This window comes from Agelaius tricolor, unplaced genomic scaffold, assembly GCF_023055355.1.
Source record: "Agelaius tricolor isolate 1412-34295 unplaced genomic scaffold, bAgeTri1.0.p SCAF_14, whole genome shotgun sequence".
Classification (NCBI taxonomy): domain Eukaryota; kingdom Metazoa; phylum Chordata; class Aves; order Passeriformes; family Icteridae; genus Agelaius; species Agelaius tricolor.
Window position 1 is genome coordinate 8,800,981 of NW_027269274.1, and position 17,862 is coordinate 8,818,842.

General features: G+C 46.8%; 3 protein-coding genes across 15 annotated transcripts in view; 1 reads left to right on the top strand and 2 right to left on the bottom strand.

Annotated features, from left to right (window-relative positions):
• Positions 1-321: 321 nt before the first annotated feature.
• KCTD6 (potassium channel tetramerization domain containing 6) lies at positions 322-8,327 on the bottom strand. 5 transcript variants are annotated; one of them, XM_071439498.1, is made up of 3 exons: positions 8,202-8,327; positions 2,931-3,039; positions 322-1,724 (listed from the first exon to the last, which is right to left on the bottom strand). In XM_071439498.1, exons 2-3 carry the CDS (start codon positions 2,955-2,957, stop codon positions 1,038-1,040), a joined length of 714 nt encoding a protein of 237 aa, XP_071295599.1. In that variant the 5' UTR covers positions 2,958-3,039; positions 8,202-8,327; the 3' UTR covers positions 322-1,037. The 5 variants fall into 5 exon arrangements, with proteins under 5 accessions (XP_071295599.1, XP_071295600.1, XP_071295604.1 ...); XM_071439499.1 differs by lacking the exon at positions 8,202-8,327 and adding an exon at positions 6,840-7,802; XM_071439503.1 differs by lacking the exon at positions 8,202-8,327 and adding an exon at positions 6,049-6,833 and having other exon boundaries at positions 322-1,533; positions 3,017-3,039.
• A 247-nt stretch (positions 8,328-8,574) lies between these two features.
• On the top strand, positions 8,575-13,952 carry PDHB (pyruvate dehydrogenase E1 subunit beta). The gene is made up of 9 exons (XM_071439497.1): positions 8,575-8,780; positions 8,921-9,028; positions 9,100-9,162; positions 9,246-9,281; positions 9,395-9,680; positions 10,589-10,699; positions 11,319-11,410; positions 12,035-12,176; positions 12,474-13,952. Exons 1-9 carry the CDS (start codon positions 8,643-8,645, stop codon positions 12,617-12,619), a joined length of 1,122 nt encoding a protein of 373 aa, XP_071295598.1. The 5' UTR covers positions 8,575-8,642; the 3' UTR covers positions 12,620-13,952.
• A 390-nt stretch (positions 13,953-14,342) lies between these two features.
• PXK (PX domain containing serine/threonine kinase like) overlaps positions 14,343-17,862 on the bottom strand; it is a 32,561-nt gene continuing 29,041 nt past the window's right edge. For 2 of the 9 annotated variants that reach the window (XM_071439488.1, XM_071439487.1), the window contains exons 18-19: positions 17,724-17,805; positions 14,663-14,803 (exon numbers count right to left, since the gene is read on the bottom strand). In XM_071439488.1, the coding sequence (XP_071295589.1) occupies positions 17,750-17,805 (56 nt within the window). In that variant the 3' untranslated portion in view covers positions 14,663-14,803; positions 17,724-17,749. Of the gene's footprint in view, positions 17,806-17,862 lie in introns of all 9 variants that reach the window. The other 7 variants (XM_071439486.1, XM_071439484.1, XM_071439493.1 and 4 more) reach the window with 5 other exon arrangements.

Here is a 17,862-nt window from a genome sequence, read left to right on the forward strand (position 1 = left end):
ATTAGCAGCTACAAGTATTTAGGCTCTGTGTTCCCTCCATCCCTACCCCTTTAGTCAGTACAAATATTTGCCATCTTTCTATCAATCTAAAGCAGTTTTCAGAACACAAGCTTTGTCTATAATGAAGACATTTTTATCAACTGATTAACATAAAAAGGATCAAATTACATCATTAAAGGAAGAATCCAGGGCCCTACCAGAACACCCCAAATACTCCGCAACACAAAGAAACAGGATTTGGGTGGGAGGTTTTTTGTTTGGTTGGGTTTGGGTTTTTAAGTATGAGAATTCTAAAAGACAAAAAGAAAATACAAAACAGTATTCTGTATTTCACATTTTTATTAGCTTCTTCTGGCAGGCATTACACTTGGGAATAATATTGCACCAGGCATTAAAAATATGAATTCTACCACAGGGACATTTTGCATTTAGAATCCAATATAAATATTTGTAATCATATTTCCATGGCTACAGATAATATTTGGTTGCTTGATTTATATGCATAGAAAGAAACAGTTGTCATAACTGTAAGAAACTGTACTTATCAAGTACTTTTAAAGGGTGGGATTTGTTTTCCTAGAATATTACAATACTGTTTATTGATTTAGAAACTAAATTAGTCTACACAATAGCAGCTTCTTCCCAACTGCATTTTAAAATCTTTTTTGTTTCTTGCTCCCAGTGTCATAGCATTAGATGGATTAGAAACCATTTAAACAAGAGGTAATTTTAGCACTTTGAGTCGAGTCAGAGAATTGTGTTAATGACACAAAATACCCTATTGTACTGATTCTTCGGACTCCCTCTTTCAAACAAAAAGGTGTCTTGACTGAACAGGCACATGCACGGTTTTTTTTTCTGAACTGGACAAAAGAACAGAGCTGCTAGAGAATGAAACTCCTCCAGTCCTCACTGATAAACAATAAATAGTCGTATAAAAAAAGCCCATATTGTTGCTTTAGTCAAAATCCAGACTCTCTTGGGTTCACTGTCCAATGAAGTTGCTAATCACTGAAGTGGCTCCTGTGGAGTCAGAATCAGTCATCTGTTTTCCGTGCCAGTCTGCAGAAAGTCCAGTTATGCTCCACTGTGTTTTCATTGGCACGCTCGCTCATGTGGTGGACCCTGGTGTTCCTGATGGTGAAGCCTTGCTTGGTGATGTACTCCATGAGATGCACTCGCAGCGACACTTCCTGGTGGTAATCACACGGCCCAAAGGTGAAGGACACCTGGCAGTCCCTGGTGTCCATCATGTGCTTGTTCCACTTGGTGAAGTGGTTTGAAATGCCCTCCAGCAGTGCATGGACCTTGGTGGTGATGGTGAGCTGCGTGATGATCACAGCCACTGGGTTGGAGTACTTGGAAAGCTTGCGGGTGCTGGACAGCTCCACCACCTCCTCAAAGGTATCCACAGGATACAGCGGCTTGGGGTCATTGAGACACTGAATCAAGGGCTCAATCTGATAGAAGTCTGCTTCCTTCCGGAGCAGGTCAAACTCCTTGAAGTCCAGTGGCAAAGTGAGCTCTGAGGTCCTTAAAAAGTTAAGAACATAACGGAAAAGTGGTCCATCTCTGTCAATAAAGTAATTGCCCTGAGAGTCCCTGGCAGTGGGGAAGTCTCCCCTGAACATGGCCCCGAGCATTGAGTCAGGATATCTCGTTAGAGTTGTGAGGGAGGTCGTATACATGTGTCCACCCACATTTAGCGTGACTGGATCAGTCATCTAGAAAGAGAGAAATTGCAGAGTTTATCAAGCCCCAACAAGAAGAGTTGATCACCTGCTGATACACACGGCAAATACTGCTGGAAAACTGGGGGAATCACACTTCTCCTGTTCAGTGCCTCTAAGGGCTGCTCAAACCTGAACAAATCCAAGCCACCTAGCAACAAGGCACAACTGGCAACTAGACAGGATGATACTTAGCATGCAGAATGGACATTTCCAGAATGCTTTAGAAATCTCAACAACTGAGCTACTGTCGCAGGATCAAGTTTAGCATTCGGGCAGCAAGTTTTTTCCTATTCTACAGATGGGGAAATGAGAACAGAGAAATTTCCTGAAGAACAAGTTAGTCAGAATGAGGCCCAGCAATGTTCCTTACTTTCACAATCTGTCTCTCATTCTAGAACAAAACTAAAACCAAAAAAAAAAGGAAAGAAAAAAATCAGCCAAACAAACATTAAGCCTCTTTTTATCCCTCAAAAGAGGAAGACAATGCAGGTTTAAACATAGGACCAAGAGCTCACAATCAAAATAATCCACGCTTTGGCTCAGATGCTTCATTAAAACAGGCAAGGAGAAAAAGAACTTTCAGCTTTTAACTCTAAAAAGAAATATTTATTAACAAATTAGCGTGCTGCATAGAAGTGGAGAGAAGAGCACAAACCAGTCTGCATCAGATTCCAGATAGCACATGAGGAAGCAAGAGAGAAAGGAACATAAATCCCATCTGGCCATCAACTCTAACAACCAGGACTGCAGCCAGCCAGAGAAAAGAGACATATGCATGGCAGCAGAATGAGAAGGGGAGGAAAATAAGATGTGCTTGTCTGGTTTGAGACAAGGTTTACAAGGAAAAATACTTTTCTTGATAAATAAAGTGACAGAAGTCCTTAAAATAATAAGCAAAAAGCATAAACTATTTTCAGCTTTTGTGTTAGGAAAATGGTAACAGTGAGCTCAAGGCATCAGTTCAGTCCTGGCTGATTGTCCCCAGCAAATGTGAACCTGGGCACTCCCCACAAAGTGCACAGGAGGTGCTCAGCACTCCAGGGAAGGTGTGTAAGCTGTTGTAAGGCTGTTTTAACAGGCATAGTTTCCCTTCTCTCATGACTGAAGCTCTGGATCTACAGAAGGCAGATCTGGAAGGATTCTTGCTGCAGGACCCTGGAAGCCCAGCTGTGGTGCACAGTGCACACTTGCACTCACCATATATCCCCAGTCTCCATTATCCATCTGTTCACGTGCTTGAGCTGTGGTATTCCAAGTTTAACAGAAGGCTGCTGAAAGGATACACAATTCCTCTCCTCTTATCTCCCTGCAGGAAAAAGCACACACAAACACAGAACAAAACATGGCAGACCATCAGTACCTACAAGAACACCAAGGGGAATGCTTTCCAATCAAAGGCAGGCTCTCTGCCAGGAAAGCATTCAGCTACAAAGTCACATTAGCAGGAGAATCTGCAAACCCTCCTTCTCCCATCACATTACCCACAGCACTGCCTCTGGAGCACATGTAACCACTCCACCAGTTGCCTGAACATCCCAGTTTTCTTGAATAACAAGCAATGTGCCTCTGAGGGCAATACATGTTCACAAGCAACCTTTCACCTGGGAAACTGTGAGTACTTTGAAAGACAGATGCCATTTTCCCAATTAAAAAAGTTTATTTAGCCACCTCTGAGGTCACACACGTGATCTGTTAATATTAGTCAACATTCCCATGCTCCAGTTTCAAACTGCTCAGAAAAATAAATCAAGCATGAAAGTCAATGAACACCAAGAATAAAAAAACCCTCACTGCAGAATTAATAATTCAGTAGTGGAGAACTGCAACTGATAGCAAGAACATTAATCTACAGACAAAGAGTATGAAAGGACTTCCCAGACACCTACTCTCAAAAGCAATCTCTGTAGGGACAAGCTAGAGGACATCTAACATGCTGTCAACACACTCCAACAAAAGCAATTTGAGAAGAGATTCATGCTGTGACTTCCCAGAAGATGCTGAGCTGTTGACTTGCATAACAAGGAGACTGTCCACAGGAGCACAAGGCAAATGCACAGCCAGGCTGTGCAGCTCAAGAAGGGGGAAGTGAATGACCTCAGAGTCCAGTGTTGATGTGCCAAAGGTGGCCTGTCAACCTTGTCAAGCCATGGAAGGACAGGGAAGCCAGTCATCAGTAAGCCTTTATCCCTGCCCAGAGCCTGCCTCTCTGCTAGAACTGCTGAAAATTTAGGTCAGCCCGTTTTAAGTAGGGTAGAGCTTCTCAGCTTTGTTTATTTTTACATCTTAAAAAGACCACACAGTTCCCAAGACTTCTGGTCCCATCCTCTTTACTAACAAACTTCAACATGCAGCCACCCAGCTAAAGGCAGCACAAAGATTTAGCCAAGCCAGAGCCCCATACTGCAAAACTACTCAATGTTCACAGTTAATTCCCAACCAAAAAAGATACCTTGCCCTTCTCATTCCTAGGAAATGAGGTGAGTTTCATTCACCACAGAACAAGGCAGCACATCCCACCTCTCTGTGCCCTGCTGCCCTGCCCAAATCCACAGCCTGGGCAAAACAGTGTCCAGCAGCTCAGGTCCTTGGGACCCAGCAGCACAAGCACAGCCCCAGCTGCATCTCAGGTGGATTAAAGAGTAAAAAAACAAAATCAGTATATGAAAATAGTGAGGTCAGACAACAGAAGACTAAGGAATACTAAGATACAGAACAAGTCATACCAGGATCCTATTTTTACAAATTAGAGACAGAGTATGCCTCAAGAGAGGACATTAAAGCACATCCCCCAGCAGCAGATAAACCTGGAACACCAGCTCTTTTGCCAACCTCTGTAATTATTTTTTTAAACTGCTCACAAATCAAGAAGTCAATTCTTTCAGAGTTTTGCTGTTTGGTTTTTTGTTTAATTTTGTTTTGGGTTTTTGGGGGGTTTTGTGAGTATTTTTTGTTTGTTTGTTTGGGGGCGTTTTTTTGTTTGGTTTGGTTTTGGTTTTTGGGTTTTTTTTTTTTGAATTGTCACTCAAGTACAGTTTGTAAACTTTAAGCAAAAGACCAGACCTTTTAAATTCTAGCAATTGAAGGTGTTATTCTGGTCAAGTACAAGATGAGGATAACATGCAGATGCATTAAAACCATATAAGACTGGTACAGGTTTCTGATACTCACTTGAAAGTGAAATGATGCAGCTAGCCAGAAACCTCACCAGTAATCATGACAGAAGAGATCTGCAGTCTTAATAAAATTAACTCAAATTACATCCAGAATATTTCAAAGGCAGAGATGTCCATCAGTGTTATTTTAACTAGGGAATATGATGTTATTTTGGTCAGCATGTAAGTCCAGTACAGATGAATCAAGACTTCACCAGGGAAAGAAAGAGATGACACTGCAAGCTGGTGCAAAGGCATGATTTAATCTTTGATCACAGCACTGCTGTGTAACACCAGAGTGAAAAATTTACAAGAGCAATTATCTGGAACAAACCTAGCCTTCAACATAGAAGGGGCATGGAGAAATCTCTGTGACCCTTGTGTAGGGACCCAGAACCACAAGGCACACACAGACCTCCCTGGCAAACCAGTGCTGGAGCGAGATGTGCCACACAAAAGGAGATACCAGGAGCCCATCCTAAAAAGCCTGAGTGTGATCCCAGCTCTTCACTACTTCCCTCATCAGCCTGGGAGCTCTGAATTGCCAGACAACTTCACAGGTGAAAGTAGCTTAGTTTGGGTACAACCTGAGCTAAGGACTCACCAACCACACCACAGCAAGGCTAGGGATGGACACCCTCCATGACATGTGCCCTTTCAATGATGCTTTAAATCCTCCTGAATGGGACCCAGTGATCACCAGGGCGTGGGCAGACACTCCATCCATCCCCCAGCACAGGCAGCCTCAAGCCAGCTCTGTCCTTGTGTCACACACCAATGGACTGCACGCAGGGACAAGCTTGCCAACACAGCCACTCCTGTCCAGACAGCAAATTACAGATGACACACAGTCATATCCCAAGGCAGCCTACATTTGATAACCACAAAAGAATATTTAAAGTGAAATTCAGTCAGACAAATTGCTGACACAGCTCAGCCAAACGGGACGTCCCTCTCTGGTGGGAGCAGAAGTGCAGGGACGGTGTCAAACCACAGTCCTGCTGTGGTGACACTGCTCTGCCTGCAGGGAGGGGACACACAGCAGTGACACGGTCACTGGGGCTCCTGCCACAGCCCAGCACAGCCAGAACTGGAATGGCACAGTGAGAAGCAAGAAAAGCACTCAGGTCATCACTTTATACTCGACACACCAAACTGGATACCTGCATTTATAAAATGCTCGCTCTTATTTCATTTGTTATGACTCAGAGGATTACAGGATTGTTTATCAGCAACACTGCTGCAACAGGTAGTGCCACTAACTCCAGCAGGGCTTCTCCCAGAACACAGCTGCAAACCAGTTTGCAAACTGAAATTCAAAGAAAGCATTTAAGAGTCAGATGAACGTCTGCACCTGTGAAAACACACACACACAGAGACAGACACACTCAGGCCAGGCCAGGCATGCCAGCAGCCCTGCCAGGCATCCACACTGCTGGCACTACAGGCTACCACCACTCCTGGAGAGAGCCGTGCAATGGTGCAACGTGCAGTTACTCCAAGGAGGAGCAGAAATACACCAAGCTGTTGTAAGTCAAGAGGCACGGACTACCTGATTTGCTCTGAATGTTCCTCACCTAGTTTTTCAAACAAAAGAATTAAGGGATTTACTTGTGGCAATAATCTTTCACGGGCAGTTTGGTATGAATATTACAGCACAGACTGTTTAACCTCAAGAGCATCAAAAGTTACTTTTGATTCCTATGTCAATAGAGAGATGGAAGGAATTCTAAGCAATGGCAACTTAAAAAATGAAAAAGAGCAAGGTAAGACTCTGACATACACTTGGCATTTCAGCTACTCACCCCCTTTGTGAGCTCCCTACCTCTCACTTAGATCTCGAGAAGGAACTCCATCCACCAGCACAGTTATGCTGTACCGGGACAAACTCTCTTCCCCAGCCAGTCAGAAAATTTGAAAGGCAAGTTCTTCCTGTAAATTACTGGTGACTCACCTGAACTGACAAACACTGAGCAGCACCAGTGCTGACTGTTCTGCACCAAACTACAGTGAGCTGATGGTCTGCAGAGCAAACCCTGAGTTCCAGCTCTATGCCACCCTAACCAGGGGAGTGAGGAGGAGGAGCGTTCTCAAAACAACCAGTTATCAAATCTTCTGGCAATTCAGCAGATCAGCTTCACCAAAGAAAGCACCTACTGCCTTCTACACATGTCAAGTTTATCATGACTAATGCAGTTTATTAGAAGTTAACTTAGCTTTTGCTTTTCTTGGGTTGTTTTATACTAATACTCAGTCTTTACCTCAGGCAGGATGGAAAAACGCTCACGCTAGCCACTCAACATTTTCACTCCTTTATGTTTAATTGCTTCACTATAAATTCCAAGCTCCTAAAGTTTCCATCCCTTCCCCAAGGAGATCTATGACATCCTGTTTTAAGCCCTGATTCCAAACCTGTATTTCAATTGCTTCTTGTTGGAAGAGCCCACATCCCAGTACGACTTTGGCCTCCTAAAAGAGACTCAAAGGAGGACTCTAATACCCAGCCTGGTCCTGCTGAAGCAACCCAGGGCACTCAGGCTTCCAGGACCTGTGATAATAATTGGGGTTTATCCATGTACTTTCCTTATGTGATATTAACCAGTGCTTTTCCATTGAGGAAACACATCTCTGAACAGTTTTGGCGGTGGGCAGGTGTCAGAAACACGGAGCATCCCTGCACACAGATGGGGTTTAGCACACATACAGACCAAGGAGTGACAGCAACAAGGGACAGAAATCCCCCCTGAAAGCGCAGAGTGGGGTCCAGGGATTCAGCAGGAGCCGGGAAGTGCCCGTTTCCATCCCAGAAGAGCCAACGAGACGGTGATAAAAGAACTCTCCCCCGGATCACCGTGATTCAGCAAAGATGCTGGGAATTAACCCCTTCTGCCTCTCTCCCCGCAAGTGACCCGCGAGCCCACGGCCTGACCCCCACCCCACAACAGAGTCCCAGCTCTGCCTCCTCTCCCGCTGGGGAAGCAGGACCCGCTCCCCTCCCGGTCCAGAGCAAACGCCCGGGTCCCGCCGCCTCCCTGCCCGGGCTCTCCGCCGGCACCGCCGCTCCCACCGGGCATCCCCCGCGCCCGACCGGGAACGGGACCCGTAACACCGCTCCCATCCCCACGCGAACGCGGGGCCTCCGCTCCCATTGCCCGGCCGGGCACAGCCCCGGGAGCCCGGCACCGGCACCTGCCCCGCTCCCCGCTCCCGCCGTGACGCGCTGCCCTCCGCGGCCGCGGCCCCCGCCCCGCACCGCCCCCCGAGCCGGGGCAGCCCCGGGCCCGGCCCCGCGCCCCCCGCCCGCCCCGGCACTCACGGGCGCAGCTCTCGGCGCTGAGGCGGAGCCCGGCGGCAGCAGCGGCGGGGACCGTGCCCGAGCCCGGAGCGGAGCCGCCGGCGCGGGCGGGGACGGCGCGGGGGAGTGTCCCGGCGGGCCCCGCCCCGGCGGTCGGTGACGGGGCGGGGCGGACGGGCGCGGCCGGGACGCGCGTTCCCGCCGCCCAGGGGCCGCCCGGCGGTTCCGGCCCGTCCCCGCGGGCGCGTCCCCGCGGGGCTGCGCGGGCCCGGCCGGGGCCGCGGGCGGGGCGTTCGGGCGCGCGCCACGCGCGGCCCCGCGGGGGTCCCCGCACGGCCCCGGTGCCGGAAGTGGCGCAAGAAGGCCGCGCACTCCTCGCCGCCGCCCGCGCGCCGCGGAACCTCTCGCGAGAGCCGCGGGGAGGCGGGGCCAGGCGGCCCAGGGCGAGAGGACACGGGCAAGATGGCGGCGGCTGCGGCGACCCTGCGGCACCTGGCGCTGGGCGCCCGCCTCGCCCCGCACGGCAGCGGCGCCCGGGCCCCGCTCCAGCGGCTCCAGCAGCGCAGGGGCCTCCGCCTGTCCGCGCCCGCCGCCATACAGGTAGCGGGGAGGGCTGCCCCCTCAGGGAAGGGTCCAGCCCCGGGGCGGGCGGGCGGTGAGGTGACTTGGCCGCTGGGCTGAGGTGACTCCGGCATGTGGGCTGCGGGTCCCCGCTCAGCCCGCCCGCCGCTGTCTCGCAGGTGACCGTGCGGGACGCGCTGAACCAGGCGCTGGATGAGGAGCTGGAGCGGGACGAGCGCGTCTTCCTGCTGGGCGAGGAGGTGGCACAGTACGATGGCGCCTATAAGGTATGTGGGGGACGCTGGTGGCCCGGGAAGGGGCTTCAGGCGGGCCCTGACTCCTTTCTCCTACCCTGCAGATCTCCAGGGGTCTCTGGAAGAAGTACGGGGACAAGAGGGTGATCGACACCCCGATATCCGAGGTGAGGCTGCCCTCTCTCCTACGCTGGTGATCCTTCCATCAGCTGCTCCCTGGTCCTTATCCCTTGGTTTCCCTCTTTTTCAGATGGGCTTTACAGGAATCGCTGTCGGTGCTGCTATGGTTTGTACATTTGCATTCCTCTACTTCTAGTATTTAAAATTAAACCGTTTATATGTCAAAAAACATATTTCATGTTTTTATGTCAAAACCCCACATTTCAATACATTTAATAGGCAGGGTTGAGACCAGTGTGTGAATTCATGACATTCAACTTCTCGATGCAAGCGATCGATCAGGTGATCAACTCTGCTGCCAAGACCTGTTACATGTCTGCCGGCTCCATCCCCGTGCCCATCGTGTTCCGCGGCCCCAACGGCGCCTCGGCGGGCGTGGCCGCCCAGCACTCGCAGTGCTTCGCTGCCTGGTACGGCCACTGCCCCGGCCTCAAAGTCGTCAGCCCCTGGAGCTCCGAGGATGCCAAAGGGCTGCTGAAAGCATCCATCCGGGATGACAATCCAGGTGGGCACGAGCAGGTCATAGCAATGCCCGGCCCACACACTAAGGAGTGTCTGGTTTTACCCACAAAACAAAGATTGGTTAAACCCTGAAGCACTCAAGGTTGGCTTACTGCAGTTTTAGGGTATGTGAAAAGACACAGATGGATTCGTGCTTTTCTCTTTCTCTCTGAGGAGAGGCTGTGACAGCCCAGGGCTGGGTTAAGAGATGGTGGCTGTGTCTGGTTTGGAGAGGACTCTGAGCATGCAGAAAGGCTTCTGTACAAGAGCTGAAATAATCCTGAACTTTTTCACTATGTGATGGGAAACAATACCTGATTTTTCCTTACTAGCTGCCACATAACAGTCCCCTGCCATGCTGACAGTAGACTGATTTTATGCTGCTGCCAGGTGCACAGTTTTAGTTCTAGTTTGGTATCAACGAGGAAACCTGGGAATATTTACAAATCTATTATAAAGGAGTTAAAAAGGGTGAAGATGAGTTAGAAGAATTATTATATTACATTACATTCCTGCATTTATAGTGCCTATGTAACTCAATTTTACACGTCATGAAATTCAAATTATAAATTCAGAATGTTGTTAGTCAAGAGCAGGGCAACCTTTGACTTTATTTTTTCACAAACAGTAATTAAAAATATGAGACCTTTCTAAAACTAGTGATTGTACTGTCATGTACCAAAAGTAAAATGACTCACCTCATTTCAGAGTAGTTGTAGAAGTTTTTTAAATAATTCATTATTGAAGTAAAAACTTAGATTTACTTCTTTTTTTTTTTAATTCTTTCTGCAAACAGTCCTCACTCCCTTGTTGCCTGGGTGGGTTTGCTGTCTTGAGCTGCAGGACTGTTAATGGTCAGTGCAGGCCTGTGCCTGCAGCTGTACACACTAATCCAAGTATGTTTCCTTCTAGTTGTGGTGCTGGAAAGTGAATTACTCTATGGTGTTCCCTTTGAAATGTCTGAACAGGCACAGTCAAAGGAATTTGTTATTCCCATTGGGAAAGCTAAAATAGAAAAGCAAGGTAAGCTGAGAATGCATTTGTTTCCTTATTAATTGACATGCTTGGAGTCTTTTCTTAACCTCTCGTCTATTCAGGGTACAGAAAAGTATTTCAAATGTTAAGTATTCAAATGTTCTTTTATCCAGTAGTGTGGTTTCATGTTCTGTTGCCCTTACAAGGAAATACTACCTGATTGTCCATATCTCAGCTTAAACTATACCCTTCCAAAGGATTCCATAAAGGATTTGTTCTGTAGTACAGATTGGGTAGGTGATGGCTGAAACAGTTGAACAGTTTTTACCTCACCTAAGTATGTGATTTTGGTCAAAAATGCAAAAAGAGATCATTGTAGTGTTTCTGCCCACTTTTTCATAATTTGCCTCTGAATCATATGAATATTTGAATAGGATAATCTGAAAACTCTATTAAATACCTCTTCAGTTCCCTGAATTCAAGGGCAAAATTTGTGTCTTAACATGGTCCTTCATCTCTTCATACTGTGTCTGGGCTCAGTATTTCAAATAAATCTAAGAACCTAAAATTTGCAAGTGAATCCTAATGCTACCTTGAAAGGAACCTGAGGTCTAGAAAAAAGCTTCAGATCTCCAGAAGTTTTTTCTAACTCTTGTTTCTGTTGTAGGAACTCATGTTACATTAGTGGCACACTCAAGACCTGTTGGCCATTGTTTGGAAGCAGCTGCTGTACTTTCTAAAGAAGGTGTAGAGTGTGAGGTGAGCGAGGTTTGGGTTACTTTTCTCTTTCCCTGAAGTGGGGGGGGGGGGGGGGGGGGGAAAGTAGCATCTACTTGTTCAAGTTCTGCAAAACTTTGTGTTATTAACTACAAGGGTCTTAATACTTGCAAGTGCCCTAACAGCATGTGCCTTTCATGTTTCTGAGTTAGAAATTATTTATTAAGTCTTGTCTTTGGAGTCAGAACAGCTGAAGTGCTGAGGGGCCCTGTACCAGACAGTGTTGGCTGACAGGTTCAGGGCACAGCTCATAGGTCACAGGTTCAGGGCACAGCTCACAGGCTCAGGGCACAGCTCACAGGCTCAGGGCACAGCTCACATGCTCAGGGCACAGGCTCAGGGCACAGCTCACACACTCAGGGCACAGGCTCAGGGCACAGTTCACAGGCTCAGGGCACAGCTCATAGGTCACAGGTTCAGGGCACAGGCTCAGGGCACAGTTCACAGGCTCAGGGCACAGCTCACAGGCTCAGCTCACAGCCTCTGGGCACAGCTCACAGGCTCAGCTCACAGGCTCAGGGCACAGCTCACAGGCTCAGCTCACAGGCTCTGGGCACAGCTCACAGGCTCAGGGCACAGCCAGGCTCACACTCTGCCTTTCCCCAGGTCATAAACCTGCGAACCATTCGACCGATGGACATAGAGACGGTGGAAGCCAGCGTGGTCAAGACAAACCATCTGGTCACTGTAGAAGGAGGTTGGCCCCAGTTTGGAGTAGGAGCTGAAATCTGTGCCAGGATCATGGAAGGTACTGAGTTTCACAACACACTGATCTCATTCCCTATTCTAAATCCTGATTATTCTTGATGAAGCCAGGCAAAAGCAGAGTTAGAGGTTACATCAGAGGAGTGGAGCTGTCTTACTCCAGAGATTTTCATTGGGTGGGTAACCAAACCCCAGAGTGCATGAACAAAAAAAAGGCAGAACACTTCATTTCTGGACTATTAGAGCTACAGGAACAAAATTGTTTCAATAGAGTAAGATTCAGAAATTAAATCAAGATAAAGCATAGTACTTGGCAACCTGACACTGTCTTCTGTTTCAGGGCCTGCCTTTAACTACCTGGATGCTCCAGCTGTGCGTGTCACCGGTGCTGATGTCCCCATGCCTTATGCAAAAATCTTAGAGGATAACAGCATACCTCAAGTGAAGGATATAGTATTTGCAGTGAAAAAAGCTTTGAATATATAAGTTGTAAATAGATGTTTTAAAATCCTGCTCTACAAGGCATTCTTGGTGTTGGGCATGTTGTATGCATAATTTCTGTTGTATAAGCTCCATGATCTTTTGTACAGTGGGGAAAGTATAGTGACCTCCCAAACTATTTATATGGGGTTACCCCCCAAGCCACACTTTATGTCTGCAACCATGTGGTAATGCTTGTTTGTTCAACAGTACAGCTGGGTCAGTGCTGCTGTTTGTGGAGAAACCCTGTTGTAAACTCAGCATGAGGGAAAAAATCCTCTGGTTTTGCTTGTCTTGCAAGTACCAGAGGAGCTGTGTTGAACCTGCTGCAGCAGTGATTGAGTGCAGAGCTGCAGAGAGCAGGAGCAGGCCTTGAATGCTGTACAGCTGCAGGAGCCTGTGGTTGCAAGGCTCATTAGAGAGCAATGATCAGGCTGATCACTGAAGCCCAGCCCCTCAGTGCAGCAGTTCACTGCAGCTCTGAGCCGAGGCTGTGGCAGCCCAGGGCTGGGTTAAAGATGGTGGCTGTGTCTGCTTTGAAGAGCACTCTGCACATGCAGAAAGGCTTCTGTACAAGAGCTAAAATAAAGATCCTGAACCTTTCCACTATGTGATGGGAAACAATACCTAATTTTTTTCCTTACTAGCTGCCACATGACAGTGATTAAAAAAAATGCCCAGATGCTTTGCTTTTACTATTCAAGTTTTTTGTGTTTTTTTTTTTTTTTTAAACTTCTCACCTGGGCTGACAACAGCACACTCTTACTATAGCTCTTGCAGTGCAAAATGAGTTTATTCAGCTGCACTGAGCCTAAGCAGCAGGTGTGGGAGTGTGTATGAAGAGCTGGGACACATTCAGAGCAGCCTTTTGGAGATCCCAGGGAGTTCTGCCAGGCTTCCCTCAGCAGCTTCTGGTACAGAGGGAAAGCTGCCTGGAGGAGCCTGTGCAGCAGGGGCTGCTCTGCCCCTCGGGTAAATGGGGGAAGAGGATCTTCTGTAAGCAGGCAGAAGAGCTGGGGTCCTGTTTCTGCAGAGCCAGGAATACTCCCCAGGGTATTTCCTTTAGCAGAGGTGCTGCTCAGTTCTTGGGAGGTCTGGCTTGGAGGTTGAATCCCACTGGGACATACCCACCACATGCTGCTGAAGGAATTCCATTAACATTTTAATAAAAATGAATATCACAGGTTACATGAAACTTTGTACAGACATTCTCTGCATAGTAACAAACACTGATGTACTTGAATTTAAAAAAATGGATTATCTATAATCCTTTAAAGTGCAATTTGTTTAAGGTTTTAAATCAAAGGATCTTGCAATAAAGTTTAAATGATAGAATTAACTTGAAGTAACTTTTCATTTAATTAAATCAACAATAACATCCCAGTGGCCTATAACCTCCCACTTCAACTGCTTCCTCATTTAAAAACACTTTCCCCTAGAGCTGCAGGTAGGATGTCCATTTAAACAAGCTTCATGAGACAGCATTTTAACTCCACCAGCAAAACATGGTGGGAATAAGATTTAATTCTCCAGTTCCCTCACCTGTGCAGTATGTTTCAAGGATTGGATTATGTAAAACAAATTGTTGACTCCATGCAGCAAGAAATAAGATGAGTTACAAGTGCATGAAAAGAGTTGAAAAACTGAGAAGACTAAAACTACATTCCTGTAATTTGAAAAATAGGGTGGAATGGAGCTAGGAAAAATGCAATGATTTACCATCATCGTGGTCATTCCTATTTCAGATTTTTTGTTCAGCTGTACAGGAGCTGGTGTACCCCTGGAGCTGTAGCTGGAGAACCCAGTTCCTGCAGCCAAGTGAAGACCCGGAGTACTCACCCCAGCAGGGCAGAGCAGCTCGGGCAGGGCAGGGCAGTGCTGAAACCAGGGAGAGGGGAGCTGCAGCTGCCGTGTGCTGGTGGGTCAGGAGGGGCAGCACAGGAGGGGGAGAGGGAATTGAATCCTGGAGTGACCGGCGGCCTCAGCTGATCCTGGGAGCGCTGTAGTCGCACGTCTGCGTTTTCTTCAGAGTTCCTTTCTGGAAGTTCTGGATGGAGCTGAGCAGGGCTCCTCGGCTGGCGCTGACCTCGGGTCGGGCCGGGGGCACCTCCGCGCTCACCTCTGAGCCCGGGGGCGGAGCTGCTGGCGGCAGGGGCGGCAGGGGTGGGGCTGGGGGTATGGACGATGCTCCTGAGGGGTTGGGGAGAGAAGATGGAGTTTGGTTATGCCAGGCATGTCCTGCCCCAGAGGCCTGAGGCTGCTCGGCTGGACTTGGTCAGTCCTGCACTAGTCCCGTCATCCCTTGAATGCCAGTGGAGTGTGAAGAACAGAACAGATGGAAAATGCCAAAGTGATACAATCCCTCTATCTGCAGGTGAGATATCATGGCATCTGAGATACCTCTGAAATGAAGCCTGAAGGGCCTCAGGACTCAGATGCAAAACATGACTCATGTGTGATCTTGCACCAAGGAAAACGGAGATCACTGAACGGGACTTCCCAGGTTCAGCTTCTCCTGCTTGTCCCTAGTGAGGCAGTTTGTTCTTTGGGACATGAACAGTAACAAAGACTGGAAGCAAAATTTAATTCCTGTTCTTATATAACTCACTTTACAATCCTGTGAATGAAGAATCACATCCCTGTAGTATCTGTGATGACCATTTCGCTTGGCCAGATTATACTTCGTTTTTAGAGTACTAACTGCAGATAGAGTTTTCTGGAAGTGTTTTACACTTCCAAAGTTCTGTTTGACTTTCTCCAAATATGTTGTAACACATGGTTGTTTTGACAGACTGAATGAATCACAACACTTGTCACACACACCTCCAGCCTGCCTCTCCTGTTCCCACATTTGTACTCTGTCCCTTGCTCTCTCTGCCAGCCACATCCACTTTCTGCTTCTCACCCAAGCTCAGCCTGCACATCCTGACTCCCTGGGAAGCCAGAGCCCACAGTGGAATGTGCAGCAGTGAGGGCCTGCATGGAGCTGTTTCCTGGCAGTTCAGACCCAGGCAAGTGGCCTCCCTCATTCACCCCAGGTACTCTCCCAAGCACCCTGATCTTGTGCAGCCCTGCTGCTGCACACTGCTACACCAGTCAAATAACAATGGGCCATCTTGTCTCATGTTCTGGAAGGAGTAGGGACATAAAGATTAATATCCTGGTACTGCTCAGCAGTGAATTTGAACTCCATCATCTAGATCATGAGTTATGCCATAGGAAGACTGAAGAGACAAATGGCACCTATTAACACTTGCTTCCAGTAGCTCTGACCTACAAAGAGGAATATATTGGTAAATGGCAAGAACTGTGATACTGGGCAAGGAAAACAACATGAAGGCAACCAAGAGACTGTTGTTCCTGAAGTGAACAAATATCAAGTAGAGGTGAGCAAATATCAAGTAATTATGTAACATTATGCCACTCAGACTCAAAAGGGATTTGATAAAGCTCACCTACAGAAAAAAAGCAGACAAAAGTCCTCTGTGCTCCATTTGTCTGTCAATTCCTCATCAACAATTGGTTTTAGGCTAACAAGTGAAGTAAAAACAGAACTGCTGTTATTAAAACAAGCAGTTATACTAGATGAAAGACATAATTCAAAACTCCTTAATTTTCTATCTGTACCAGTCTTTGAAGAAAGGCTCTTCCCATACGAGAGCAAGCTCAAGATGCAGAGTATTCACATAAAGCATCCAATTTTGGCAGTGTACATTAATATGTGCTGTGACTGTAGCACTTCCAGCTCTTCAGGAGAAATTCTCATTGGCACAAAAGCCTTCTGTGAAAACAAAGCATTGAAGTACACATTGAGCTCATCTTCACTCTCTTCCCTTCCAGAGGAAATACTCAAGTCCTAATAGAAACACCAGAGATCAACTGAAACAATTTAACCTGCCTGTTCCACGTGAATCAACTGCTTTCTGAGGTAACCAAAACTTCACACAATGGCAGCACAAACTGAAACAAATTGCATACTAGGGCCTTCTAACTTACACAAATCTGCTTTTTACATTTGCTAAAGATGTACATCAATTTACTGTTAGAAATACTGACAAACATTCCCAGCATTAGAGTCCTGTTTCTCTTGTGGATGGATGCCAGGAAAGAAAAACTTGGCACTTGTCCAAAGGAAGAACCAAGAGCAGTCCAAGTAGCCATTTAGTGGTTGGAGTGGTCAGAGCAGGACCCTGCAGGACTGGTGCACCAACCTAACTCCAAACAGATCATGCAAACTGCTGTGAAAGCACCAAGAGCATCACAAAAGAAATGGCATCGAAGAGATGCAAGAACTGCAGAGAACAAAGACAAGATTTTTGTCTGGAATTGTAAGGTGAGGCTGAAAGAGACCATGCAAGCAGTTGTACAAGATGCAATAGGGAATGACCACGAAAGCAGTGGCCAGGGAATACAAATACAGTGGTAACATGTGAAAGAAGGCACATTTGACACACAGAGGGCAAAAAAGACACAAAATGCTTGGATCACTAAGTATTAGTAGGCCAAGATTCCAGGTATTATCTTCAAATTTTGGTCTGGTTATTTTACAAGAATAGAAAAGACAGGGAAGTAGGGGTAGAGATCACCTTTCTTCCTGGAAAATTGTTAAATTCCTCAGGACTCACTATTACTGAAATTGAGCTGCTGACAACATCACATAGTTGAACTCTTGGGAAACTGCTAACAGAGAATTACAGCTTACACTTGAGCTCTGCTGTGAGACAGAAATACACTCAGGGTTCAGAATGGCATCTGACTAGCTATGAGCATTATATATTGAACCTGTTAATTAAGAGCATGATTTAAAAATCTTCAAATCCACTCACTTCAGTTTGGTAATCAACACCAAGCTGTCCTTCCCTTCTTGACACGAGTGGTGCAAAAGAAATCTGAGTTCACACACATGCATTCATACACATTTACATCTACAGGTGAAATTGTTCTGCCCTACAGTGAAATCTTTTCCTGTATTTACTAGAAAAAATATTTGAAACAAGTGCTTAGCTATCACTAGGCCCTTCCAATACCAATGCTGAAGAACATTGCCTGCAAACACACATTTTATTCATTCATGCAGTTGTAAGAATAAAACACTCAAACAAGAACTTACCAAGGGTTTTTACAGGGACATTTTTGTTAAAAGAGTGTGTTAAAAGGAATAGGAAGTAAATCAGATGCTGTAAACTTGATGCCTGAATTGAAACAAAAACTTAATTATGAATTTAAAGTGACAGCAATTGTGTAAACAG

Bases quoted from the DNA above. Each gene is read 5' to 3' on its own strand.
- KCTD6 (XM_071439498.1), bottom strand. From the start codon at position 2,957: ATGGATAATGGAGACTGGGGATATATG. The intron at 1,725-2,930 runs GTGAGTGCAAGT...CTCTCTTTCTAG, and splicing joins ATGGAGACTGGGGATATATG to ATGACTGATCCAGTCACGCT.
- PDHB (XM_071439497.1), top strand. From the start codon at position 8,643: ATGGCGGCGGCTGCGGCGACCCTGCGGCACCTGGCGCTGGGCGCCCGC. The intron at 9,029-9,099 runs GTATGTGGGGGA...CCTACCCTGCAG, and splicing joins AGTACGATGGCGCCTATAAG to ATCTCCAGGGGTCTCTGGAA. The intron at 9,163-9,245 runs GTGAGGCTGCCC...CCTCTTTTTCAG, and splicing joins TCGACACCCCGATATCCGAG to ATGGGCTTTACAGGAATCGC.